Source organism: Pollicipes pollicipes, unplaced genomic scaffold (assembly GCF_011947565.3).
Source record: "Pollicipes pollicipes isolate AB1234 unplaced genomic scaffold, Ppol_2.1 Scaffold_7231;HRSCAF=8579_pilon_pilon_pilon, whole genome shotgun sequence".
In the NCBI taxonomy this organism is placed as follows: Eukaryota; Metazoa; Arthropoda; class Thecostraca; order Pollicipedomorpha; family Pollicipedidae; genus Pollicipes; species Pollicipes pollicipes.
Genome location: NW_023597034.1, coordinates 33,989,584 through 34,016,704, shown reverse-complemented (window position 1 = coordinate 34,016,704; position 27,121 = coordinate 33,989,584). Strand labels below are relative to the sequence as shown.

Genomic DNA, 27,121 nt, shown 5'->3' with positions numbered 1-27,121 from the left:
GCCCGTTACTGGTGAATGCGCACGCCAAAGCACTTCAACCTATTTTGCGCCGACGCTCGAGAGACGGGGGCGTCCATGTGTCGGCGATGGAGATGGACGCCAGGCTGGAAGCGTTCCTCGAAGAAGATGAGATTATACTTATCCCAGTGCAAATTCGAAGCAAGCTCCTGCAGTCATTCCAAACATTCAACGATTCTGTGAAGTCGTTGAAAAGCGAATATGACGATTTCAAAGTGCTCAAAGGTGGGTTTCTGGTAACGGTTGCGCTGGAATTCGGTTTGCTACTAGTTTTGATTTACATTGAATTTCGATAAGTTGCTTACTTTCCATGTTAGTTGCTTGAGCTACTGTCTTTCTGTGTGGTCTCCAGGGCTGCAGTATGCTAGGGGATGTGATCTTGAATAAATTCCAGTAATCCAGGTGGCAAACTGGCGAACGCTTCAATATGTTTTCCCACTCAGGATTCTGCCCAAAGCTGGATAGCAAATTGCCTCATTTATTTTTCCCCAACAATTTAATAACAATGAGCTTTCACCATTTTCTGTGATCTTCCCAGTACTGTATATCATTAACAGATTATGATGCCCTCAACTCTCTAAATCCATAAATTCTGCCAATCTTTGTTCCATAAGCTACCCTGCACCAGAGCCTATGTCCCTCTCCTGCTCCAACAAAATCTTGTCAAAATGTATTATGACTTGGTGCCAGACCAGTGATAGCCCAATCTGTAAATGGTTGGTAACAAGGTGATAATGCCAACAAGTTGCTTGGGGCAAGCTCATTGCATGCTTACTTGACAAAGCACTGTGATACCTTCTTGGTATAGTAGGTTATACCACAGTCTCAATTTGGCTAGTTGTGGGCTGGGCAACTATCAGTCTGTGAACTTGGGGCATGGGATGTGAATGATACATCCATCAAAGATAGTGACAGACAGTACAGTATAACCTAGAAACACAAATTTCTGACTGGCATTGGATTACATAGATAGGTATATGTTTTGGGGCTTATGTTAGTTTCAGTGTCCTAGAATTGCTGACTAGATGTCAAGCAGCACCCTATGAAGAGGAATTTTTCAATCCTTTTCCTTTTTTATGTGGATTTTCTACTGACACCTGATATTGTTTAACTTCGCATATCAAACCCATATTTCCCTTTCTGAGGTTTTAAGATGTCATCCAAAGCTGAGCTCACTTGAAACCATCAAGCATAAACAAGGCTCCACAGAACCTGCACACCTATGGCTATATTCTGCCTCACCTACATCTGATCATGTATATGTATGCATAGAGGAAGAGTACCAGGTGCCTTCAAGCCCTGGAGACATGACAACTCTAGCTGCTTGCATGCACCAAGCTTGGTTTGTTGAACAAAATGTATCACATCATGTGTGCTGTATCCAAGGTTTTCACACATCCCCAATTTTTATGGTCACACCATGCAAGCACCACATTACCAAAGCAAAGCCTGGTACAAATACCAGTAAAGCACAGTAGAGAATTTAACTCCACATATTTCTTTAACCTGAAGAAACTTGCCACTAAACTGCACCACTCCCAAAATGATAGAGTGAACAATTGAGGGAATGTCTTCCAAATGAAATTTAAAAGCCAAGTATCACTCTCTGAGCACTCATTTTCACAGAATTTCTGTCAAATAACCTGATTGCAACATGTTACCAATAACTATCAGTCTTTATATTGATTTAATTACTTTTGTTTTTCTTGTTATTTTACAAGTGTGATATAACTCCATTTTCCCTTCCTTTCAGATTGCCTTTAAAAATACCATTTGTGACTTAAAACGTTGACCAATTTTACTGCAAAATGTTCCAACTGCAAACTTGCACACCTTTCATTCATGAATTGGATTAATTCACCAGCTGCCCAAACATGTTTGATATGCACCCAAGGGTGAACAGTTTGTAGGGAATAAAGGAGACAATTTGAAGTACAGAACTGTGCAGACATTTTGACAGAGAACATCGCTGACTTTGTGTGAGGTGCAGAAAGAAGCATTTCTTTAAAATGCCAGTAAGTTTTTCCTGCAGACCAATTAATAGCTAACCTTGCCTGCTTTCAATGCATGATTTACAACCATATTTAGCCATTTTTTGTTTTAATCTAGTTTTGTTAAGTTCATAAGACAAATTATGATGCCAAAAATATGTAATTGAAGTATTTTGTTCCATACTCTTGATCATTTGCCTCAAATTTGTTGAAGTGGTCCCTCATGTCTGCTTTAACCAGATGCCCATAGTTGACATGGTTTGCCGACTGGCAAATGACTGTACTGGAGATATGCACTATATCTCTCAACACAAGAATACCCTAAGCTACATAACCTTTACAACATAAAGTGGATATTGGTGTTCAGCAAATAGTGAGACCATCACATTCAAAATGTGAAGCAAACATCTCAAGCTTTAAGTCATGAAATATGAATAACAAGATATAAATGGATGCCTTTGCTGCAGCTGAAAAGACAAGCAGTAAAACTGGTTTGCTGTCCACCTATAAGTTGTGTTACATTTGGAAAATAGACATTGTTTTGTGGAGCATATCCACTATTGTCCTTGATGGAGGCCAGCCATGACAACAAGAATAGGTTGTTCAAAGTGATTTGAGGGGCTTTGATTTTTGTGTTGTCAACTTAACCTGGTGCTTAGAACTGGCTAAGGTGAGTTTAGGCAATATTAAACATATGGGCTACTCTAAATTAGGTTAAGTTGGTTAATTTCATGATAAGTGGCAGTAGAGATTTTACAAGAATTAGTGATTCACAAATTCTGCTGTGATACATATAGGTAAGACAGGATGAGAGGGGGTAAGGCCTCTTTAGGTTCAGCTTAATTAGGTTACTGTCATGGAAATAAGCACTGTTAAAAAGGTCTGGTGGAAGGGAAGTGCAAAATGCAGCATGAAAACATTGGTGTTGCATAGTTTTTTATGTTCATCACTCTGTTATGACCTAACTATTCTCCAATGTATTCTTCCTCACTGTAATGACCCAAGATGTTAAAAAAGAAATAGTTTTATCATGTTTAGGATATCACTTCCATGCCAACTTGAAATGCATGTCTTTGTTTGCTGGAGCATATTTTGGTGCCTCATGAATTCCAAAGCTATGAATTAAATTTTTCACTCCCACACTGTCCTTTTGTGATTAAATTTTTCACCCCCACCCCAGTTTAAAAGTGATTCTAGCACACTGGTTAGGTTAGGTCAGTGCAGATGATGCCTATATGCAGGAGAAAGTATTTCTCAGCAAGGGGCTCTGCAACTAGGATTTTATTAGGCCTTGAGTTACAACAGCTTTGTCACAACATATGTAAGTTATTAAGTTACTTAAAAGTCACATTATCTGTTATCATAATGCCAGCCACTGTGCCTGTGCAGGGAGTCCATGTAGTAAAGATGATCATGTGTTTCTTGCAGAGCAAGATGAGTTTGAGCTGGGTCAGCAGCTCCAGCAGAGCCAGCAGGAGCTGCAGGAGCAGTCAACACTGCTGGAGCAGCAGCGGGAAGCAGCCTCGCAGTGCCAGCAGCAGCTGGCAGCACTCACTGAGACCTACCGCAAGACTGATGTGAAGCTCACCAGGTGACTGAAATCACTCAGATTTCTGTCCCTGTAACATCGTTTGTGCCAGAACTCAGTTTGGGTATGCAGTCATTAGCATGGGCCTGCTACCAAAGCATCCTGGCTGAGTCATCTCCAGAACAACCCATGCCAGTGCCAATGGCTTGCTATTGTTGCTAAAGCTTAGCATCTCCCCCCTCATTTTGCACTGGAGTGGTATCTTCAGCTCAACCTTGAAATAGCATGGTGTCATGTCTTTATTACTGCAGAGAGTTAATAACTTTGAAAAAGCATAATAGCATCACCTTCATGCACACATACCTCAGTTTCACCACCTTCAGCTAGATCTTTGGGCTACATGGTACATGGTGTTCTCATTATTGTAGAAATGTGAGCCCAAACTTTTTACTAGGTACCACAAAAAAGTCACATGTCATGTTTCCCAGACTGTAGCACTGGATGTTCCATTGATTCTCTACTGGTGTCGGTGTGAGGAACATTGTGATAGTTGGTCATTCTGTCTATGACGCAGGTGTCTGCTTTGGTAAACAGCCTAACATTAGCTGTACTCATTATTAGTATTGATGTTGTTAATTTGTATTGTTGCCCATTGTAATATAGTTAGAATGGTGAAGACTGCTGGTGCCATCCCTGCTACTATGTGACGGTGCTGGCGCCTGTCGCAGCGTGTCGGCGGCCGAACTGGAGGTGCGCCGCGAGCGGGACGTGCTGCGCTCGGAGAAGGCGGAGCTGGCGCAGCAGCTGGAGCGGCGCGCCGCGGAGGCCGGCCGGCTGACGGCCGAGCTGGCGCGCCTCACCGAGCAGCTAGCCGCCGCCAACGCCGCCAAGTGCGCCGCCCTCGTCCAGGCGGAGGAGACGGCCGCCAAGGAGATCAGCCTGCAGTTCAGGTGGGCGCCGCCGCCGGCGCTGCGCGGACCGGACTCGGGTGCCGGGTGTGGTGGCGGCCTCTGCGCTGGCGCGAGGACGGCGCCGGGGCGGCTGGGGCGTGCACGCTGCGACCTATGTAATTGGGGACGCGGCAGGTGGCTGTTTGGATGTGTTTTCACATTCTACGACGTGTTGAAGTGTCATATTGTCTTGTCGCGCTCTAGATATTTATCTTAAATAGTTCTACTCAGAAGCGTGTGGTAGAATGCAGCGGCACTTGGCTTGACAAAGTAATACAGATCATTATATCAAACCTGCTCGATCCAATGGCCTACATCCAGTCGTGTTTCGCGAATGCTTGCCAACGCACTGTGAGCCCGGTATTCGGCGTAAAGGGCGCGCGAGCGACGAGGGAACGACTCTACCACCTGGCGTGTCCGAGACACAGCTCGGCCGGTGCCCGGCACCCCACCTGCGCCGTGGCCGCTCGTGACCGCAGCCCCTCGCATGCGTCCATCAGGGAGCGGCGCATGGAGCAGGAGAAGGCGCTGCTGGAGAAGCAGCAGGAGCTGCTCACCGGCCACCTGGAGTCGCGCACCGAGGAGCTGGCCAACGTGCGGCGCCACAACAGCGCCCAGATCCTGGAGCTGCAGAGCGAGCTGGCGCAGAAGATCGACCAGGTGATGGAATGCACAGGGCGGGACTGCGGCGGCGGTCGGGTGACCAACAGGTCCGCCGAGCAGGCAGTGCCGTGCGGGAATGTGCAACTGCATGGTTGGGAGATGAAATCACGTGGGCTGCGTCGGCGCATCGCGTCACATCATCAGAGTGGTGTCTGTGGATTGTTAGTCAAGTGCCCGTAACGGATTTCACAAATGAATTGGTGTTAAACCATCTTTGATTTCAATATGAAGTATCCTGAACATCATTGCTCATCTCATGTGTCCAGGTCGTGCCCTCCCCCCACGTAGCAAAATCAAACGTGATTCGTCGCGTCAGCTGTTGCTCGGATGCTGTGGTCAGCGGCTCGAGCCAGCGCTGGTTCAGCCGCTGCGTCGGTGGCGCCCGACCCGCGCGCTGACCGCTGCCGTGGTGGACTCTGCGGCAGCTGGACGCGGAGCGCGCCGAGAAGGAGAGCCTGGCGAAGCAGACGGCCGAGCTGGAGCGGAGGCTGACCGAGCAGGCCGACCGGCTCCGCCAGCAGCGCGACGCCGAGGTCGAACAGGAGCAGAACTACCGGCAGCAGCTGCGCTCTCAGGAGCGGCTCGTGCAGCTCTACAAGGGTGAGGCGGGCGGGCCCGAGTCGCTGACGCTGGGCACTGGGGGCTGTCGGGGTCAGCGAATGGGGGCGGGGGGTCAGTTGTGGTTGGTTGGATGTGGTTACGGCCAGGTGTGCAATGCACGTGGCACACGATTGTGGCGTATGCTTTCACAAAAGACTCGGTGGTCCACCGCCAGAGGGAGCTGAGGAGGCGGAGACCAAGTGCTCGGAGACGCTGCGCTCCGTGGATGAGCTGCGCCGCCTGCTGGACGCGGCCAGCGAGGCGCAGCGTGCGCTGGAGCAGCGGCTCGAGGCGGAGGCGGCGAGCCACCGCGACGAGCTGGCCGAGCGCGACGAGCTCGCGCGCACGCTGCGCACGCAGGTGGAGACATGCGAGGAGCAGCTGAAGCACATCACCAAGCGCGGTCAGTGTGGGCCGGCGGTCCGGGCGGCGAGCGGAACTGCACGTCGGCCCGCGAGCTGGTGTTTGTGTTGTAGAGGGACGGGGGGGGGGGGGGGAGACGAGACGCGGTCCGTGCAAGACAGTCGTTTGACCGCTGCTTGTGCTGGATGCGTGCCGCATCAACACGCATGTGGATCAGTTAGAAGAGAAAGGTGGCGTCCAAACACGCTGTGTGCGCTGAGATCTGTGCGTGAGACGTAGCCGGCAGTCCTCAAAGCAGAATTACGTCTATGAAACCGATATGCTGACTGATTGTCGCGGTCATATGCACTGGCTGATCTATGGGAATGGTCGTTGGGACTGTTCGCTGCGGTGTGCGAGGCCGTCCGACTCGTGCCGCCCGTGTCAGGTTCTCTCCGCTGGTCACCAGACCGCACGAGGAGGTCTTGGTGTCCCGCAGCCCCGTCCCTGCAGTTTGGCGCCCTCCCCGTCCTCGGCCGCGCGCCGGCCGGCCGCACGGCTCCCCCGCTGACGCCGTCGTCCGGCGCCGGCAGGCGGCCTGACCGACGCGGCCGTGGAGGAGATGTCGCCGTCGGCGGCCGCCGTCAGCCGGCTGCTGCGCCAGGGCATGACGCTGACGCAGATCTTCACCGAGTTCTGCCAGGCCAAGGACGGGCTGGCGGCGGCGCAGGCCGAGAGCCGCCAGCTCAAGGTCTACCTCGACCAGATCCTCAAGGACATCGAGGAGCGCACGCCCGCCATACAGCGCCAGAAGGAGGACTACGAGGTACGCGGCCCTCGCGCTCCGCCGCGTTTTCCCGTCGGCCAGCGCTGAGGCATCGGTCTCGGGAGTGATTCAGTGATAGTCTCGTGCTGAAGGGGTCGGTCGACTGCCGCCGGTGACAGTCTCGTGCTGGAGGAGTCGGTCGACTGCCGCCGGTGACAGCCTCGTGCTGGAGGAGTCGGTCGACTGCCGCCGGTGACAGTCTCGTGCTGGCGGAGTCGGTCGATTGCCGCCGCGGTGGCGCTGGATGTAACCTTCCACGTCCTCCACGTGCACCGGGCTGCCCGGTGCGAGGCTCCCGCTGCCCACCTGCTGACGAGCTTCGCCGTGCGGCCGCCAGGCGGCGGTGCAGACGATCGAGGCGCTGACGGATAGCAACGACGAGGCTCTGCGAGAGCTGGGCACGGCGCGCTCGCAGGCTGACGACGCCATGCGGCAGCTGCGCACCGCGCAGCGCGAGCGTGCGCGACTGGCGGCGCAGTGCGACGACCTGTCCACGCAGGTAAGGTTAGGCGCTGGTGGCGGCGGCGGCACCCGGCCCTCTGGCAGTGCCGGATGGGTGCCGCGCTGGTAGGAGGGGTGCGGGCGCGGGCGCAGGCGCGGGCGCAGGCGCAGGCGCAGGCGGAGGCGGACTTGTGAGTGACTCTGACGGAGTGTGCAATGCGCCGGGGGCAAGGAGGGCGTCGGGAGGAGAGGGGAGACCAGCTCAATGGGAAAACTGGGTGCCCAAGCCTCGAGTTCATGGGTGGGTTGCGCCGCCTTCCCAAAGCGGGAGACCGTTTTGAGAAGGCGGAGGTCTTCCGTGCTGGCCATAATGGTGTGTCCCGGGTGTGTTCAGTTCTACGTTTCCCTGGACTGGTGTCCGCGGGTACTGCGCGCTCCCACACGTCAGCTCCGCTCTCCGGGCCGCTCCATGCCGTCACCACCCTCTGGCGGGCAGGTGCGCGTCCTCCTCAAGGAGGTGGAGGAAGCGCGTGGCGGCTTCGTGACCACGCGCCGCGATCAGGCGGAGGCCGAGCTGGACGCGGACTCGTCCAGCGCCCGACAGGTGAGCAGCCGGTCCCGGCGGTCCGGTCCGGTCCGGTCCGGTCCGGTCCGGACCTCCTCCGCGGCTGGTCCGTGCGACGGACGTTTGGGGTTGCTGCACTCGCAGCTGGTGACGTCGCGTTCGGGAAGCACCCGCGGTCGTCGCGGTCAGTCCGCTGAACTGTGCCAGTGTCATGTTAGATGGGCCCACTGTGGAGACTGTCCTCGTCAAATAATGTACAGATGTAATAGCATGTGTACACTTGGTGGAAGCAAGAAAGGCCAGCAGCCCCTTAGGGAATGGGGAGTAGGAGTGTGAGACGTGCTGATGATCATTCGTAATCATAAGCGCACCCTGAAACGGTGGCTGTCGACAATATAACCAATGTTTTCCTGGTGCAGTGAAGATAGATAACTGTGAGTGTAAGAACTCTGAACTCAGACTAGCATGTATACATGCATATAAGCATGCATACCCGGAAGTAATCGCTGTCACAGTGGTGCCCTCAGTGTCGTGGCCCGCTTGGCTGCATGCCCCTCCCCCTGCCCCCCCCCCCCCCCCGTTTCGCCGTCTTCACCGGTGCTGACGGCCGTCCCGAAGACCCGACCGCTGACGCGGTGCCGCCGCTGCAGCTGATCTCGCAGCGACTCGTCACTTTCCGCGACCTGGAGGAGCTGCAGGCGCGCAACCAGGAGCTGCTGGCCGTGGTGCGGGAGCTGAGCGAGCGCGAGGAGGCGGACGACGGCGCTGACGTCACCCGCTCGGAGACGCACGTCCGGCTGCAGGTGGGCAGGCGCCGGACGGTGCGGTCGGGTGCGGGGCTGGCGCGGCTCGCGTCCGGCCGTAGGTGGCCAGACGCCGGACGGTGCGGTCGGGCGCAGGTCTGGCGCGACTCACGTCCGGCCGTAGGTGGCCAGACGCCGGACGGTGCGGTCGGATGCAGGTCTGGCGCGGCTCACGTCCGGCCGTAGGTGGCCAGACGCCGGACGGTGCGGTCGGGCGCGGGTCTGGCGCGACTCACGTCCGGCCGTGGGTGGCCAGACGCCGGACGGTGCGGTCGGGCGCAGGGCTGGCGCGGCTCTCGCTGCTGACGGCTGCGTCGTCGGCGTGGAGGCGCGATGAGAATACTGCGCTCGCTGCGCTGTTTTGTGTTGATGTGCCGTGAGGGTGCGTCGTTGTTAATCGGTGCTGCCTAAACCACTGCGTGATGGAAGCGCGAGCGTGTGTTTCGGCACGCGGCCATCTTCGGCGAGGAATTCGCGCCTGTTTGCGTGAGCCGTCGCGGCGATGTCCGGCGGCCGCCGCCGACCGCCGCTGTGCGCGGAGATAGGCGCCGTGCTCGGCCGCGCCACGCTCGACCTGGCCTGCCTGACCTGGCGGCACAGGCGGGCGCCCGTGCCGTGGCGCGGTGCGGCGACCGGGACTGAGTCTGCCCTCGTGCGGCGCAGGCGGAGCTGTCGGCGGCCCAGGAGGAGCTCGAGGAGCTGCGAGTCTCCCGTATGCGGCAGGAGACCATGGTGGAGAGCATCGTCCGACAGCGAGACATGTACCGCTCTCTGCTGCATCAGCAGACGCACCAGCAGGTCGGGGTCGTGTGCCGCTGTTGCCGCGTCAGCGGACTTGCCGATAAGTCACGGAGGCGTGGCGCATAACGTCCTGTTCTCGTGGAGACGCGTCAACAGCAGTTCAGCGGGTTGGGTTTTGTGCCGGTAGTCGCGGGAAAGCACTATATTCTTTTTTCGGAGACCCATGGTCGGACATTTTCTTTCGTTTTGGCCGCCTTGCTCTCTTACGTTAAATGCGAAAGAATTGCTAAGGCTGTGGAATGCGATGTTTGTCCTTTGTAGGTTTGAGCGATGTACAAAATGTGACGGAATAGGATATGCGGATGGTGGTTATAGTTGTCAGACAGCACGGGATGAACAAAATTGCTTATTTTTAACCCAATCTTGTCTTGTTCAAGATGAACCAAACACCGAATAATGAACTTATGGCCGGTAGGGTCAATAGACGGGGTGATTTGGGACTTGCCGATGCATTTGAGCGGATATGAACTACGATCTGGTTATCTCAGTTTCAACGCGCAATACAAGGCCGAAACATTTCATTTAGCAGTCGGCGTTGTGTGCAGGAGTGTCTGGACGGCGGCGACCGGCGGACGGCGGCGACCAAAACGCCCAGCCCGATCAAGAGTCCCACCGTGCAACCGCTCACCCCCGGGGAGGACGCCAAGAAGCTGCAGCTGCTGGAGAAGACGCTGGACGAGCTGCGCGAGGAGTACGCCTTCTACAAGCGCGAGCAGGCCGAGAACGTCAAAATGCTGAACGAACAGCTGCAGAAGCAGGGAGACCAGCTAGCGGAAAACAGGCAAGCAGCCGGACGCTTGTGTGCGTGGATATGGTGAAAAGCGTTTGGTTGATTGACCTGCGATGGTTGGCACTGCACGGCCGTGCTCCGGACAAAACGCCTCGCGTTCAGTTCGCCTGCTCAGAGCCGACCATTAAACAGCCCCAAACCTAAACCCTGAACCTAGGCCCCCCTAAACTCGGTCTCCCGCCGCCGTTCGTCAGGGTGCTGAACGCCAAGCTGTCGACGCGGCTCGAGTACAACGACGAGCGGTTCGCCATCTGCCAGAGCAACGCCGACCAGTACCGCCGCCAGGTGGCCGCGCTCGAGGACAAGTACAAGCGCGCCGCCGCCACCTCCGAGAAGTACGAGCAGTCGATCGCCGCGCTGCGCCAGGTGAGAGGCCGGTCTGGTGACGGGGAGGGGGGGGGGGGCGAGGAGGGAAGCGGCAGGCGAACATGGAGAGGAACGGCAGGTGGACGGGGAGAAGAGCGGCAGGCGGACGGGGAGGAGAGGGGCAGGCGAACGGGGGGAGAGGAGGGGCAGGTGGACGGGAAGGGGAGGGTCAGGCGGACGGGGGAGGAGAGGGGCAGGCGGACGGGGGAGGGGAGCGGCAGGCAGACGGGGTGGAGCAGGCGGACGGGGAGGGGCAGGCGGACGGGGAGGGGGGCGGCAATGTGAGGGCATTGGCGGTGAAGCGGAGCTCGCTGGACAGGTGGCGCCGGCGGGTCTTATCAACAGGCGGGTGGATGGTGGCCACAGAGCATACTGCGACGGGGAATGTGCTGCTACGATGGAAGAGTCCCAAGCGACTGTTTTGTCACAGTCGCTTGGGACTGTGCTAAACATAGGAATATCAGCCCCGAGCTCAGAAATCGCTTCTGGTCCGATAAGATTGATTGTTTTGTGTTGCGAGAAGGTCAGCTGCTATGTTCACGAGCTTTGGCGCCGGTTGGCGGGGTGATTCTTTAGTTGCTGACGGTGGGTGCTGGTTGGCGGCGAGCGTTGCGTTGCTGACCTGCCGCCACCACCAGTCTTGGGTCTGCTTGGAAGCGACTCGGGAGCCCGTATTGAGGGTGTGACGTCATGTTCCCGCCTCTTCTGCCGCCTCCCGTAATCCGCACTGGCACACCCAGCGCTGTCAGCGTTGCTCTCTCCGCCTGTGCGCTGGCGCCTGCGTCTCCCTCTGACGCCTGCCGCCGCCGGCAGAACGCCAGCAGCGTGCAGGAGCGTCTCTCCCGAGCGGAGGTGCGCTGCGAGCACCTGCAGCAGGAGTGCACCGTCCTGCGCGAGTCGGAGGCGCGCCTGCTGGCCGAGCGCGAGGTGGCCCAGCGCGAGCGTAGCCAGGCCGCGCTGCTGATGGCCAACATGGAGGCCATCAAAAGCAGCCTGGATCGCGCCCAGACCAGCGCCGGCGCACACCTGGAGAACCAGGTACGGGGTGCGGGGGAGCGGGGGGAGGGGGCAGTGCAGGAAACAGCTGTTGTTCCTTGCACCTGCCCCTGTTGTACGGAGTTTGTCTGCTGCAGCTGCTAGGGAGTAGGGTGCGTTAGAACGTTCGCCCATAAGTGTGTGGCGAATTGTGGGGTCGCGTTTGGCCACCGGTCTGGCATCTGTTCGTCCCGTGCGATAAACGATGGGAGGGGTGGTCACGCCAAGATACTAATAAAACGGGATATTGTAGATAGGTCCGAAGTAGTCCTTTCTTAGCATGATGTAGTAGCGTTCATTCTTTCATTCACTCCCTTCTGATCCGCCCAATTAAAATCGATTAAATTCCTGGCGTTCATGACCTACGAATGGCATGCCGCCGACGCGCCATCCCTGGACAACCCACTGCCAACTTGCGCCTTCGGAACTTTAGGGACCATCCCGCAGGTACCGACCAGTCTGTCGCAAGCTCGCCGGAGGCGCGAGTGCCCGGCGTGTGGCCGGCCGTGGCGCCGCCTGACCGCCCGGCCCGCCCGACCCGGCCACCGCGCCTGACCCGGCCAGCCTGACCCGGCCGCCCCGCCCCGCCCCGCCCCGCAGAACGACGCCCTGAAGCGGGAGGTGACGGCGCTGACCCGTAAGCTGGAGCAGGACGGCGAGACGCACCGCCAGGCCATCCGGCTCTGGGAGGCCGAGGTGGCCAAGCTTCGCGGCAAGCTCGGTCAGTGGCCGCCGCTGACGCCGACGGCGCCGGTGGCGGCGACCGATGGCGCGGCGCGGTGGCTCTGGTGCTGGTGGCAGGCGCGGCCGTGACGAGGGCGGCGATGCTGATGAGCGTGACGGTGATGGCGTTGATGACAGTGATGATGCTGGTGATGGCAATGCCTGCCATGGTGCAGATAGAAATTGCGATGTGTATGACCGCATCGCCTGTAAAAAGTGTGGGCGTTGGGGGGGGGGGGGGACTGCAGGCAAGCACATGGCCTACCATGGGTTATGCAGAACCACCTGCCGACCAGGGTCGTCTGGCACGACCGGTTACTTGTGTCGGTCGCTGCCGCTGGCGTTGTCTTGTGTCGAGACCATCGTGACGGTCGCAGGGTGGTGTCCCCGCCCTCCGCCGGCAACGTTTGACCGGCGCGGCGGCTGACGCCTGTGCCCGCCCGCAGAGGAGGAGGCGGCCGTGGTGCGGAAGGGCCGCGAGGCTCAGGTGGCCGCCGAGGCGCAGCTGCAGCAGCTGCGCCAGCAGCTGGCCGACGCGCAGGCGGCCGCGGCGACGCCAGGTCAGCGACAGCGGGGCAGGATTGGAGGGGGGGGGGGGGGGGGGCTTTCCTCACATCTGCGTGGTTTGAGGTACGACCCGGGTGGTCTCGATAATCGTCGCAGCTACAACGTCCAGCCATGGCTCGCTGGTGTGAGGACGTACTGGCGTTCGCCGCAACCGCTCAAACCCGTTTTGTTTCTGAATCTCCCCCGTCTCCTTCCTCCGTATGGTCTTTTATCCTTGTGTTTCTGTCTTCGTTCCTCGCTGTAAATGTAGCATTGCATGTACGCAGCGGGCAGTCCACACCTCTGCAATCGCGCGCATCAACTCGCAGAATCAGTTCACGGCACAAGGCCACGACGCCTGTGCGCGCACTCCACTCTCACTGCCCGTCTCCAACCCTGACGCTCGCCTCCAGCTGCTGCTGCGGCGGCGGCCGCATCTCCGGAGCCGGAGGTGCGCCAGACGCGGCTGCAGCTGCAGCAGGCGCGCACTCAGCTGGAGACGGCGCGCCAGCAGCTGGCGGCGGCCGAGCAGCGCGCCGAGCAGCAGCGGGGCCTGGCCGAGGCGGCCGAGCGCCGCCTGCTCGGGTCCCAGCGCACCGTCCAGGAGTGTCAGGCCACCATGGAGGCGCGGTGAGCCACGGGCAGGCGGTCCGGGAGTGTCCGACGGCAGAGGCGCGGTGAAGGCGTGGGGGTGTGGGAGAGAGGGAGAGAGAGAGAGACGGAGAGGGAGAGAGAAGTTATCCAGAGCTGCAGGGTATTGTAGAGATCCGACGAAGCCGTGATGGGCTGGGCTGTTGGAGAAGGGGAGAGTGTGGGGTCCACGACTGAAAGGTCGCCACACACCCAGAATTCCTCCGGATATGTCCGTAAGGTGTCATTGACCATGTGAATTTACCACGCACTATGTTTTTTCATGCCTATTGCGACGAAATTACATGCTGTTTTTGTATGAAAATGTAATAAACAAATCTCATCGTAGGCTTTGTTTACATTAAATGCTACATGCTATTATTTGGTGACGTCTATTTTGATTTAGTTTTGCCAGTATGTCTGAAGGTGATAATTTTTTTTTAGCAGCCTTGCTCATCTCAGTGTAACGGACCTTTCCCCCACATCGCCTCCTTTCTGTTTTGCTGTCCCTCTACGTTGATTGTCACCCTGTGCCGCGTGTGACTCTACGCTGTGCCGCGTGTGGCGTCACACTGTGCCGCGTGTGACGCCACGCTACGCCGCGTGTGACGCCACGCTGCGCCGCGTGTAACGTCACATCGTCCCGTGTGACGCTACACTGTGTCGCGTGTGACGCCACGCTGCCGCGTGTGACGTCACACTGCCGCGTTTGACGCCACACTGCCGCGTGTGACACCACACTGTGCCGCGTGTGACGCCACACTGTGCCGCGTGTGACGCCACACCGTGCCGCGTGTGACGCCGCACTGCCGCGTGTGACGCTGCACTGTGCTGCGCGTGGCGTCACATTTTGCCGCGTGTGACGCTGCACTGTGTCGCGTGTGACGCCACACTGCCGCGTATGACGCTGCACTGTGCCGCGTGTGCGTCACATTTTGCCGCGTGTGACGCTGCACTGTGCCGCGTGTGACGCTTCACTGTGCCGCGTGCGACGCCATACTGCCGCATGTGGCGCTGCACTGTGCCGCGTGTGGTGTCACATTGTGCCGCGTATCCCCGCCGCACGTGCCTCGGCGTTCACGTGCCGCGCGCCTTCCTCCGACAGTCTGCAGGAGAGCCAGGCCATGATGGCCGAGCTGCAGAGCGTGGTCGAGACGCTCTCCTCCAAGAACCAGGCGCTGGAGACGCAGCTGCGCGACGACGCCGGCTCGGGCGAGCAGCTGCGCCAGGAGCTGGCTGAGGCGCGGAGCCGCCTGGAGACGGCGCAGACGCTGGAGCGCGAGGCGCGCGAGAACGCCCAGCGGGAGGCGAGCACGCGGGCTGAGGTGAGTCGGCCGGGCACCGCGCGCGGAGCCGGCCGGTGCGTCCGTCGGCACCAGAGCGCAGGAACCCCTGTCTTCTGATCCGTCTGCTCACGTATGACTCAGGAACGGGCGCACAGCGATCTCAAGAGCCGTCGGTACGTGCACAACTCGAATCATCGGTGTCCTTTTTTGGGGGAGGAGGGGGAGGGGCGGGGCTGTCGGCAGCGTGTTGGCTGATGATTGAGTTCGGGTGAGAGAGTGGTTAGGCGCCGTGCTCGTCCGCATCACGCGGCCCGGTCCGTCTCGCCGCGCTGTGAGTATGAGACCGTGAACACGTGCCGCGCCGCCGCAGGCCCAGGACCGCTACCAGCACGAGGTGATCCTGCACGCGGCTGATCTGGAGGCGCTCAAGCGGAGCCGAGAGCAGCTGGAAGAGGCGACGGGCCGGCTGGGCGCCGCCGAGGACGGCCGGCGCGCCGCCCAGGCCCGCCTGGAGGAGGCCGAGGCCGGCTGGGCGCAGCGCCAGACACTGCTCGACCAGCAGGCGCAGCAGTGGCGCCAGCAGCACGACGAGCTGCTGGCGCAGAACGGCCTGCTGCATGACCAGCTGCAGGAGCTGAGCACGCAGCTGGCGGCCGTGCAGGCGCGCCTGGCGCCCGGCGAGCCCCCGGCCGGCGCGCTCAACACCTCGTTCTCGGAGGCGGACGCGCGCTCCGCCGAGCAGCTACTCGAGATCGTGCGCTACCTGCGCCGCCAGCGCGAGATCGCCGACACGCGCGCCGAGGCGGCCACCGCCGACGCGGCGCGGCTGACGGCGCAGCTGCAGCTGGCGCGGCAGCAGCTGCAGACCAGCCAACAGCGGCTGGACCAGGAGCGGCAGACTTCGCAGGTAGGCGGCGGTGGCGCGCGAGGGCGAAGTGGCGGCCCGCTGGCGGAATGGGAGTGGGTTGGGGGGGGGGGGGGGCTGTCGGAGGTTCAGCGCTGGCGTTGACTGGGGTGCTGTCGGATCGGCCGACGACCTGACGTCACTGGGATGGTTTCCCAGACCTTTCGTTTTGTGAGCTCGTATTGTGGCAAAGTCGGCCGGTACGAAATCAGAAGGGGTCCACCTGACCGATGTCTTACCACTGCGCGACGTAAAGAAACCCATCTGCGTTCTTTTACGACTGCTACTTGAATCGCGCTCCTGGTAATGAGTTAAGAATAGGAGCAGCTTTAGCTCCACCTCACGCTGTGAGAACTGAAAGCCATTATGAACTCAAAACAGCAGTCAGTCGGCGTACCCCAATACACCTGGTGTATCACACCGCGGCTGGTTTCTGGACAATTGACTATTCAGTGACCACCCAGCTCGACTCCACCCGTTACAAACTTATTCTTTATCAAGAGATGTGAATCGCTGACGTCGTTCGTTGAGACGCTCTCTGGGAGCGGTCTGAGACTGGGGCGTTGTAGGCTGCAATTTGTGATCTCACGTGGGCCCTGACCGATGTGCCCCCTGCCCCCTCCCCCTCAGGCCACCGTGGACTCGTCGGCACAGCTGGCCGAGCTGCTCCGCAAGGTAGAGACGCTCAACGCACTCACGGACAGCAATCGGGTACTTCGCGAGGAGCGTGACGACCTCTCTCGGCGGCGCCAGGAACTGGAAGCTCAGCTGGAGACCACCAGGGCTGAGATCGAACCGCTGCAGGTGCGATGCCGTGCTTGCCGCTGGTGTGGGTTTGAGTCTTGGAGTGTCAGTTTTAATGTTTGGAGTCGCAAGCCCAGGCCCGATTCACCCTTTTCATATCGAGAGAGTCCGAACCTGAGTCCGAGTCGTAGGGCACGGAGTCGGGAGTCCATTCAGTCTGATAAGAGGTCGTCTCGGGTGAAATCTCCTCTACCAAATCTGCCTTTCACGGGTCTTTGTCCGTACGCTCCCGCTGCCCGTTCCTAATGAGTTACACCCACTCATTGCTCACCGGTTTGAGTGTTTTCCCGCACTGAAGCTGAAATTACGGAAGAGTCTGCACCCAAAACTACTATTTTATGTCGGTAATCACAAAAGATAGTGTAAAGGGAGCTAATCGCGATTAAAAGCAGTGCGGTTGGTAGCATCATTAAGTTTTAAACAAAAATAGATGCCCGTCGCTCTAACATCTAAAGTCATGTGGGTATACACACGCGAACGACGCACGACGCACACACGAACGCTACGCACAGCACGCACACGCACCGCACACGCAACACGCAACGCACACGCACAGACACGCACACGCACACGCACACACACACACAAAACTTACACAACACACACCACCACACACACACTCACCACACCCACAAACAAAACACCCACACCACACAAACACACACACACACACACACACACACACAACACATATATATAATATAGTATCTATATACTATATATTCTATAAAATAATATATAACATGATATAATATTATATATATACATATAACTACATAGCTTGAATATGCTTATGTATACATATAAAGCCATACTAAACTCAATCAAGATCCGTAATTATGTCATAATCTGTGCCCAGCCCAGCCGTGACACGTGTCATACATCCCCGCCATGCGAACGCGTCAAGAGCTTTCTCCCAGAGTTGCGCATATCGGGCCACCAGACGGCGCCCCGCCTCGGCGAGCAGGCTGGTTGGGTTCCGCCCGCCGCGCCCCGCCTCGGCGAGCAGGCTGGCTGGACTCAGCCCGCCGCGCCCCGCCCGCCGCGCCCCGCCTCGTCGAGCAGGCTAGTTAGGTTCCGCCCGCCGCGCCCCGCCTCGGCGAGCAGACTGGCTGGGTTCCGCCCGCCGCGCCCCATTTACATTCAACTGCTGATAGCTGACCCATTGGGTTTCCCAACCTGTGAAGTCCTCCACTTTCGAGTCCTTATCCGGATTTGACGTCAGAAGTTCGCGTCATTTTCGAAATGGGTCAACTGCAGCAGTCTGTTTCGTTCTTACTGGTAGCATTGCTCTTGAAACCACGTATAATGGGTTTTTGGTGGTAGTCCGGGTACCTCAGTCTTTTGTACGCAGTTTGTGATGATCGACTATGATGAAGATGGTGAGCTAAATGTTTTTTTTTCGTTTTTTTAAAGGGTGGGGTTGACCTCGCGCGCTGTGACCGATGCCCTCATCGTCCCGCCGTTCCAGGAGAAGAACCGTGACCTGCAAAGCCGCGTGGACGTGCTGGAGAGCGAGGTGACGGCGCTGAAGGGCGAGGTGACGCGCTGGCGGCAGCGCACCAACCAGCTGACGGAGCGCGCCAACAAGGCCAACCCCGAGGAGATGAAGCGGCTGCAGTGAGTGTCGGCCAGCGCGCGGCCGGTGCGCCAGCCGCGGCGGGTCGCGGCGGGCGGCACCCCGCCACCCCGCTCGTCGTGGCGGCGCGCGCCTGGCGGCGTGATGTGCGCAGTTCAGTTTCTCCCTTCAACCATACGGGTTCAACCATACGGAGTCTTATGTCGGGTTAGGATGGTTTGCAGTGCTGCGAGCAGTTCGGTGCCGGCCGCACGGTCTGCCCGCGGGCGGCCGGTGGACCCTGCGCGCCCTGGCCGCCGTGGCTCGGCCGGGCTCTGGCCGAATGTGACACGCTCCGGCGCCCACCTCTGGTGACCGGCGTCCGCTGACCGCCGCCCGTCGCAGGCAGGACAAGGAGACGCTGACCAAGCGCTCGGAGGAGCAGCAGCAGCAGCTGGCCAAGCTGCAGAGCGAGCTGACGCGGGTGCGCGCCGGCGCCCAGGGCGCGGCCGACCAGCGCGAGCAGCTCACCAACCGGCTGCGACAGCTGGTCGGCGAGCAGACGCAGCTCAAGCAGGAGCTGGCGCAGCAGAAACAGGAGCTGGCGCAGCAGAAGCAGCTGGTGTGTGTGGCCGGTCGGCACGGGGCTGGAACTGGGAGCTGGTGGCACCGCCCCATGATGGAAAGGGGTGTCGGTAGTGCTTGGTGACAGGAGGCGAGCCTGTGATGGCCTCATTTGCTCTCTTCTGACGTTGGATTCTAGGCCCATGCTCCGCTTAACCGAGAGGCAGTCGCAATAGGTGTTGAACGCTGCTGGATTTGCGCTGACTTGACCCCAGCGCGTGGGTTGGTCACGCGGGAGAGACCTTTGTGATCCGCGCATTGTTGTACTTGGCCTGTTTGGAGCGCATCGGTCTGAAAGTGGCCTCAACTGCCGTCAACGCTTCCAGGGTGAGTCTGACCTTCTTGGCCATCCGGCCGTGACCGGCCACCGTTCTGGCGCAGGTGTCGCAGCTGCAGCTCCAGCTGAAGACGTCGCAGCAGCAGCAGACGGCGGCGCAGCTGGCCACGTCGACGGCGCAGCAGCAGCTGCAGCAGGCGCAGCATCAGCAGCAGCAGGCCGAGCAGCAGCGCCAGGAGGCGGCGCGTCAGGCGGAGGAGGCCGGCCGCACCGTCACCGAACGCGACGCGCAGCTGAACGAGCTGCGCAGCAGCATGGTGCAGGTGGGCGCGAGGGGAGGACGGGACGGCAGGGGCGCCCGCAGCGCCGGGCAGAGACGCCGACCGTGGCTGGCGCCGGAACGAGTCGGAACGCCGGGTAGGTCACGTAGCCGCGGGATGTTGCCATGCCGGGAACAGTGCGCGAGTTGGGCGATGGCTTTGACTGGGACGGCGGTCTTGAGGAGCGGGCGTGAACTGGGACTGTGGGGCTCACAAGCCGGCCTCGAAGGATGCGAGCGTTGGTCCTGGTCACCCAACTGAGCGCGCGCGGCGTAACCCCTCCCGCCGCGCGCCTCGCAGGTGAAGAAGATCGGACGCAAGTACAAGTCGCAGTTCGAGGAGCTGCAGACGGAGCACGGCCGGCTGAAGGGGCAGCTGGCGGCGGCCGAGACGGCGACCGCCGCCGCCGCTGCCGCCGCACCGGACGCCGCCGCCGCCGTCGCCGCCGCCGAGACGGCGCAGAAGGAGGCGGCGGCGCGCGCGGCCGAGCAGGAAGCACGCGTGGAGGCCGTCGGTGTCGAGCTGACAACGGCGCGCGCCGAGCTCGAGCAGATGCGCGCCACGGCGCGCCAGCACGAGGAGAAGACGCGCGCCCTGCTGCAAAAGTTCCGCCAGAAGATGTCGCAGCTGACGCAGGAGAACAAGGAGCTGGCAGAGAAGAACAGGGAGCTGAAGGAGCGGCAGCAGCCGCAGGGTAGGTGGCGCCGGGGCAGGACTGGTGGCGGGGGGGGGGGGGGGAGAAGGGAGAGGGGCAGGAGAGGGATGGAGGGAATTAGGCAATTGACTGTATGGGCCTCTGACCAGAGAATGGGCCCATGGAATGTGACGCGGGACAGCAGACGATCTCGATGAGTCTCGCAACAAAAATTGGTCTTCATTGCTCGTGGGCTTGAGCAATAGGACTCCCGTGCCAGCGTTCACAGACGCCAAGAATCTGGCGCGCAGTAAATATTAAGCGCGCTTAAGGCGCCGTATGGCTCAGACGTAACGTAAACATGCATATTTCGCTAGCATACAGATGTGGGAGCCTCCTGTATTCGTGGTTATGTCGATGAAGACGAACCATCCCGTTGGCATCCGGAAGCTAGCCCGAGCGGCTGTGAGGCCAATGTTGTGAGCTCGAATCCCAGCGCGAGCGTCCCTTTTTGGCCCGTCAGATCAACTCCCAACCGGCTGGAGGGTGCACCCGGTACAGGACGGTAGCCTCGGCTTAATGCTCGACACCAGGTCCCCTGTTGAGGGAGATGCGGCGAGCGGAGGACCACGCTTCGTGCTGCCGAAGGCCCTGTGTAGCACATGTCTGTAAACCTACCAAAAGCCATCCTCGCTAGCAAGGAAGTGAAGGTGAGAACTTGTGAAAACATGCACTGCCGCTGAGGAACATTATTAAGAGGCGTGCTTTGTGTACTGCACGCGAAATACGAAAGTGAGGTCGGGACTTCTTTCCCCGTCGCTGCTCGTAACACGCCGTCTCGGCATTCGACACGCCCCGCTCCCCTGACCTCGCCCGACCCAACTCGACTTGACCTAACCTGACCGCCGGCGGCCGCAGACGGCGCGGCGGCGGCGCAGGACGAGGCTGAGATGCGCGTGGCGGCGCTCAAGTCGCAGTACGACAACAAGCTGCAGAGCCTGGAGCGGGAGCTGGCCGAGGCGCATGCGGCGCTGGCCGGCCGGCAACGCGAGGAGGAGCTGCTCAAGAAGAGGCTCGTGGCGCTCGAGAAACAGATGACCATCAAGCAGGTGCGGCTGCCGCCGGGGGCGCGGCGAGAGGTCACGGACACGCGCCGGGTGGCGGTACCGTTCTGGGGTCGGGATGCGCCGCCCTCGGGCGATCAGTGCTTGACCGGGGCCCACTGGTGGTTGCAGTCGCTGGTGCTCCCGTGGACACAACCGCCTGTTTCTTGTGCGTCTCCCGGAGCCGCGCCACCACTAGACCCGCGTTGTGCCCCCCCCCCCCCCCATCCGCTCCTCCGAAGCCGCGCTGTCGTCTGACCGACACCCCGTCTCGCTCGTGCAGCAGCAGACCAAGCCCGCGGCGCCGCCCGACAGCGCCGAGGAGCCGGGCCGCACGCCCACCGCCAACATCCGGCCCATGTCGGGCGTGACGGCGGCCGTCTCGCAGCACACGCCGTCCGGGCCGGCCAGCCGCACCACGCCCACCGCCAGCATCCGACCAATGACCGTGCAGCCGGCCAAAACCACGGCCACCGTGCCGCCCAGCCAGCCGGGCAGGTGCGCAGCGCGAGCCGGCGGGAGGGGGAGGGGCGGAGGTGTTGGGGGTGGTGCTGCTGCCGTGTGCGAGCGTCACGCGCAGCTCGACGCCGCCGACGTGGCGAGGCGCGATGAGGGCGATCCGATAAGCAGTCCATGGTAACCGTGCCCGTGCCCGTGACAAGGTCCTGACCAGCGTCATTGAATTCCGAACCAGCATTGTCGGCCTGACGCCGCCCAGCCGCCGTGCTCTTTTTGCAAGGCCGTAGGGACGGCGCTGAGCAGAATCCGCGTGGTTTCGCCCGTGCCGTGCCGTGCCGTGCCGTGCCGTGCCGTGCCGTGCCGTGACAGCCGTCTGCCTGCGCCGCAGCGTGACCTCCGAGCCGGTGGCCTCCACGTCAGCGGTGACGGTGGCCACGGTGGCGCCGACCCCGGCCCAGGTCACCGAGACACTGTCGCAGGCCACAGTCGCGCCCCACAGCCAGGTCAGGCCAGGCGGCGCGCGCTGGTCGCGGTCCGGGCGTCTGGCGCGCAGCGTCCGGTCCGTGGCACACCACGAGCCGGCGCCGGCCCTTGGCGCCGGGCGGGAGCCGTTCGGGACAGCCTGCATGACAGATCTCGTTTCGTTGTTCTCATGAAGGCCTCACTGGCTGATAGCCTCGGCACCTCCGCATGAGGTGCAGAGGTCATGTGGTTTCGTCCGCCCCTCGCCCGGACGGGAAGGGCGGGCACCTCATGTCGACTTCGGGACTCTGGTTTCGGTTGGCTGTGGCGAAAGAGGCCGACTCTCCCGGCTGCTGTGCATTCGGTTTGCGGCGCTGGGCAGTCGCGGTGTTCCGTGTGCGGACGCGGTTCAAGGCTTTGCTGGCCGTCGCCACTTACAGCACCTTGTTGGCGCCAGCAGAGCTTGTCGGCGGCCGGGCCGTCCGGGCTCCAGGCGCAGCAGCAGGCGCAGCAGCAGGCGCAGCCGCAGCAGTCGTCTGCAGTGAAGCGGGCCCTCGCTGTAGTGGCGTCGACCAATGAGGCGGCCAGCCCGGACGCCGCCGCCTCTCAGCCGGTGGGTGAGGGGGCGCGGAACCGGCGGAGGGGTGCCGGATGTGGCTGCTGTCCGGGTGAGGCGTGGCGGTGCGCCTGTGTGCCCGCCGCAGATGCTAGATCCGGGCGTTCGCTGTATATATATATATATATATATATATATATATATATATATATATGTCTGTGTGTGTGTGTGTGTGTAGGAGAGGGAGAAAGAGCGGGCGGGCGGGCGTTGGCTCCAAGGCGGGACGTGACCGACGGACGGGTGTCATGCCACAGGCAAAACGGGTGCGGACGGAGGAGGCGGAGCGCCAGCAGGCGGCTGCGGAAGACGCTGCCGTACCAGACGGCCAGCCGCCGCCGGCTGGCACCGCCTCGGCTCCGACCCCGGCCCCGGCCTCGGCTCCGGCTTCTGCTTCGACTCCGGCTCCGACGCCGGCTCCGACTCCGGCATCGGCGCCAACGCCGACCCCGGCTCCGGCCCCGACCCCAGCCTCGGCGCCGACCGCTGCCACCATCACTGTACAGGCCCAGGCCGCGCCGGCTCCCGCCGCCACTCCCGTCCCCGCCCTTGCCCCCGGCCCGGCCGCCACCTCCGTCCCCGCTCCTACCACCGTCACCGCTTCCGCTCCCGCTCCCTCTCCGGCTCCCGCCGTCACCTCCGCTGGCGCCCTCGCTCCCGCTTCCGCTCCCTCTCTGAGCTTCACCGGCGCGCTGTTGGGCCCCGCCACTGCGCCCGCGCCGGCACCCGCCGCGCCGGGCCCGGCCCCGACCGCGGCTCCAGTGATCGTGCTGCTGTCGGACGACGAGAGACCGGTGAGGCTCCCTAGCAAGCGCCGGCCTGCGCCCCCAGCCGCTGCGCTGCTGCGGCGGACTGACATGGTGCGAGAGCTCATCAGTCCAGTTCGGACTGACTTTGGTCATGTCGCTTTTTCACGGTGTGAATCGGAGGCCGACAGTAAGGAGCACGCTATGTGAATTGATTGGTACGCAGAGCCGCGAACATTGACCGTTGGTGGTGGCCAGCGCTTGGTGCGGCGCTGATGAACGCTCATGTCGGTGCTGCGTTGACTCAGGATGAAGCTAAGGAGATGGAGGAGGCTGAGGCTGAAGAGGAGGAAGACATGGCCAATGAAGAGATGGAAGAAGAAGAAGAAGATTATGGGGAGGATGACGGAGGAGATACGCATACGTCATGCATCGGTGAAGACGAAGTAAGATTGGACATGCGTTTGAACGTGATTGGTCGTGGCGTAATGAAAAGCTATTGCTGGTGAGAGAAATTAGACCTTTCAAATTTGTGCGGTTTTATTTCCCCTGGCACAAACAAATTCCTTTGAGCCTCAGCAAGTCGCACATAACCGGATTATACTATGCCTGACATAGGGTCCATACCAGGCAGAATTGTTGCGACGGTAAAAACCGCTTGATGCAGAAAGAGAGATGTCCAGTGAATCATGGGATTATGCACCCAGGCCTTGACATATGGAGGTCAAAAACGATTACGGGATGTACAGTAGTTGAAAACAAAGAATGGTCACGCTTCAATTGGGGCGTAAACGTGTCACACGTCATGATGTCTACCATCGTTTCTAGATTTACGGTAGCCAGCCATGGGACACAGATTATAGAGTGATCGCTGAGAGCAGTCACATTTATTCAGTGTCGCACCGAGGGTGCAACACACGAGATGTACTGAAAGACTATCCGCGCCACCTTTTACCGCACGTCACCATTGATGGGGAGCGTCAGCGTCCCCGCGCCACCCCCACCCGACATTTGGCTGTCCTCTGGCAGGTACACCTCACTCGGTGGGCTCGTTCGCGAGCCAGACATGGCCCGCCCGTAGTGGATCTTGAGGCTGCCCGTGACGGCAGATTTGCTACGATCTTGAGTTGCCGAGACGGCGCGCCACCGCCGACGCTCTGTCCGCGACGCCGCCGCCCGCTAGCGTGCCTGACGTTGCGCCGCCCCCTCCGCAGGACACGCAAGAGTACCGGCCTCTGCAGCAGACGGGCGACGCGGCCGGCGCCGACGAGCCCGAGCCGGCGGACGAGCAGCAACTGGACGAGGGCGGCGACGAAGAGGCCGGGGAAGACGAGGAGGACGAGGAGGACGAGGAGCCGGAGGCGGACGACGCGGACGAGTCGTCTGAGCCGGGGCCCGGAGCGCTGGCGCCGCCGCCGCCCGCCGCCGTCGCCGTCCCCGCCGCCGCCGCCGCCCCCGTCGCCGGCCCCGCCGCCGACCGGCCGCGCCTGCAGCCGTTCGGCACCGCCGCCGCTGGAGGCAGCAGCGGCGGCGGCGGCGGCGGGGGCCAGTTCGACGACGGTGACAGCATCGTTCCCAGCACGCCGACGCTGATGGTGCCGCGGCGCGGAGACACATTCGCCGAGGCAGTGCCCTCTCCGCAGGTGAGGGGCGACTGGTGGCAGCGTCGGGCGCCGCGCGCGGCGGCAGGCTGGCGGCGAGCCGTGGTGGGCACAGCAGGGCCTGGCGGGCTGCCGAAGGTGACTGGCTCTGTCTGGCAGAGAGCGCTCTTGTTTCGTAGGTGAATTAGAGGTGCTTCGCGTGGTTTCGTCGTCGATTTCGCTTCCACTAGAGGGCAGCACGAGTGCCGTGATGTAGAGTTGTCGGTGTCCGCGTGTCGTGACCCTTGGCAGGCGTCGAGCTCCATCCGCCCAACGTGGGCTTCCTCCGCACGATTGACCGACCGTATGGCGCGTGCTCGCGCCAGCCATCCGTCCTCGATTAGCGTAAGTCCTGTACCGCCCGTTCGTGACGATATCCCGGTCGCCAGAACCGCACGCCATGCTGCCCGCCGTTGCCTCCGCGGCGTCCACGACGCCCGCGGTGCGGCGGCCGGGCGGGCCGACAGTGGCGCCGTCTGCGTGTGTCGGCAGGTGACGCCCGCCGACCGCCGGTTTGTGTTCCAGCCGGCCGCGTCGGGCGACGGCGCGCCGCCGCCGGCCGAGCCGCCGGCGCCGCTGAGTGCCGCCGCCGGCCTCGACGACACGCGCATGGACCTGGCGCAGCTGCACGGCCGCGGCGCCGAGTCGGACCCGACGCAACAGCCCGGCGCGGCGATAGGTGAGGCGGTGTGTGGCGTCAGTCGGTGTGTGGGAGCCTGCCGCCCGTGCGCCCGTCCGGTGCTGTTCTGCGAGGGCGGTGGCGGCGAGAATCAGACAGGCACGGCGAGAGCGGTGACGGTGAGGAACACACAGGCACGGCGAGAGCGGTGGCGGTGAGAATCAGACAGGCACGGCGAGAGCGGTGGCGGTGAGAATCACACAGGCACGACGAGAGCGGGGCGGTGAGAATCAGACAGGCACGGCGAGAGCGGTGGCGGTGAGTATCACACAGGCACGGCGAGAGCGGTGGCGGTAAGAATCACACAGGCACGGCGAGAGCGGTGGCGGTGAGAATCACACAGGCACGACGAGAGCGGGGCGGTGAGGATCAGGCACGCACGGCGAGAGCGGTGACGGTGAGGGTCAGGCAGGCACGGTACCGCTGCCCAGAAGTTATTCGGCGTGGTGGATGGACCAGTCGTGGCGAGAGCTCGCGAGAGCACCGTGCGCTTTGTTCTGGCCTCGGGATATGCAGCCAGCTGTCAGCGAACCGCGTGCGACGCAGTGGGGTTCTGTCCACGCGGGGTTTGCAGTGTCCGGACGCCGCGGCACTAGTCTCGTTGATCGTTGGCCGTATTTTGCGGCCTCCCACAGGCGGGATTCAAAGGGGCGTGCAACTGCAGTGACCGTATTTACCGTGACCGTGACCTGTGACCAAGGGGGGCTGTGCTGGATGTAGCGGCCCTGTGGCGTGCCTGGGCCCCGGCCCTTCTCGGCTACAGCAGAGCGACTACTCTGATTCGAAGCGATTATCTCCGGGAGCATGCAAATTCGCTTGCGGCACAGTCGAAACTGGCCCCTAGTGCCGGCCGCCGCCCTCTGCCGTGACGCTCCTCCACGGGCCGGCAGGGGCCGAGCCGTCCGTGGGCCGCGGCGGGCCGGCGCCACGACGGCAGCGACTGCAGCCGATCGTCTGGAACGAGGAGGCCCCCCCGCCGCCGGCGCGTACCTTCCGTCACCTGCAGCGGGCGCGCCGCAGCCGCGGGCCCCGCGCCAGAGGTGGCCGCGGCCGCTAGGCGTCGCCACCGCTGCGGCCAGAGGGGCACGAACACGGCGGCCCGCGGCGGCCGAGCCGTCGGCTGGTTGGAGGTCTGAGGCGCGCGGAAGTTTTGTAGGATGCGGGTGAACTGGCGGCCGGATGTGCGCGGCATCGGCGTGGTCTTCGGATGGGGGACCGCGGCCGCTGCGTCGACCGCCGGACGGGCGGGTTGGAGGTCCGGAGCGCCCGTGGCTTTTGATTTGAATACAAGTGAATTTGTGGCCGAGCTGTCTTTGTTGAGGCGTCGACGGAACTGGCGTTATTGGAGAGGAATGAAGACCCTGATGAATTCCACTGGAGGCGAGCACCGGCCG

At 61.1% G+C, this 27,121-nt stretch overlaps 2 protein-coding genes across 2 annotated transcripts; both read left to right on the top strand.

Moving 5' to 3' along the window:
• Window positions 1-35: 35 nt before the first annotated feature.
• Window positions 36-19,154, top strand: Mgtor (nuclear basket protein megator). Its single transcript, XM_037233786.1, has 23 exons — window positions 36-243; window positions 3,438-3,600; window positions 4,266-4,487; window positions 4,988-5,147; window positions 5,576-5,750; window positions 5,926-6,153; window positions 6,686-6,918; window positions 7,256-7,417; window positions 7,856-7,963; window positions 8,575-8,727; window positions 9,391-9,525; window positions 10,074-10,309; window positions 10,513-10,684; window positions 11,498-11,722; window positions 12,320-12,440; window positions 12,889-12,943; window positions 14,724-14,943; window positions 15,275-15,379; window positions 15,761-15,811; window positions 16,439-16,612; window positions 18,084-18,232; window positions 18,576-18,743; window positions 19,121-19,154. The coding sequence occupies exons 1-23, from the start codon at window positions 87-89 to the stop codon at window positions 19,152-19,154; spliced, it is 3,606 nt and encodes a 1,201-aa protein (XP_037089681.1). The 5' UTR covers window positions 36-86.
• A 127-nt stretch (window positions 19,155-19,281) lies between these two features.
• On the top strand, window positions 19,282-25,392 carry LOC119110040 (nucleoprotein TPR). Its single transcript, XM_037233785.1, has 12 exons — window positions 19,282-19,394; window positions 19,692-20,085; window positions 20,944-21,134; window positions 21,412-21,626; window positions 21,976-22,090; window positions 22,510-22,662; window positions 22,920-22,989; window positions 23,425-23,456; window positions 23,717-23,854; window positions 24,701-24,801; window positions 24,988-25,051; window positions 25,375-25,392. Exons 1-12 carry the CDS (start codon window positions 19,386-19,388, stop codon window positions 25,390-25,392), a joined length of 1,500 nt encoding a protein of 499 aa, XP_037089680.1. The 5' UTR covers window positions 19,282-19,385.
• Window positions 25,393-27,121: the final 1,729 nt, after the last annotated feature.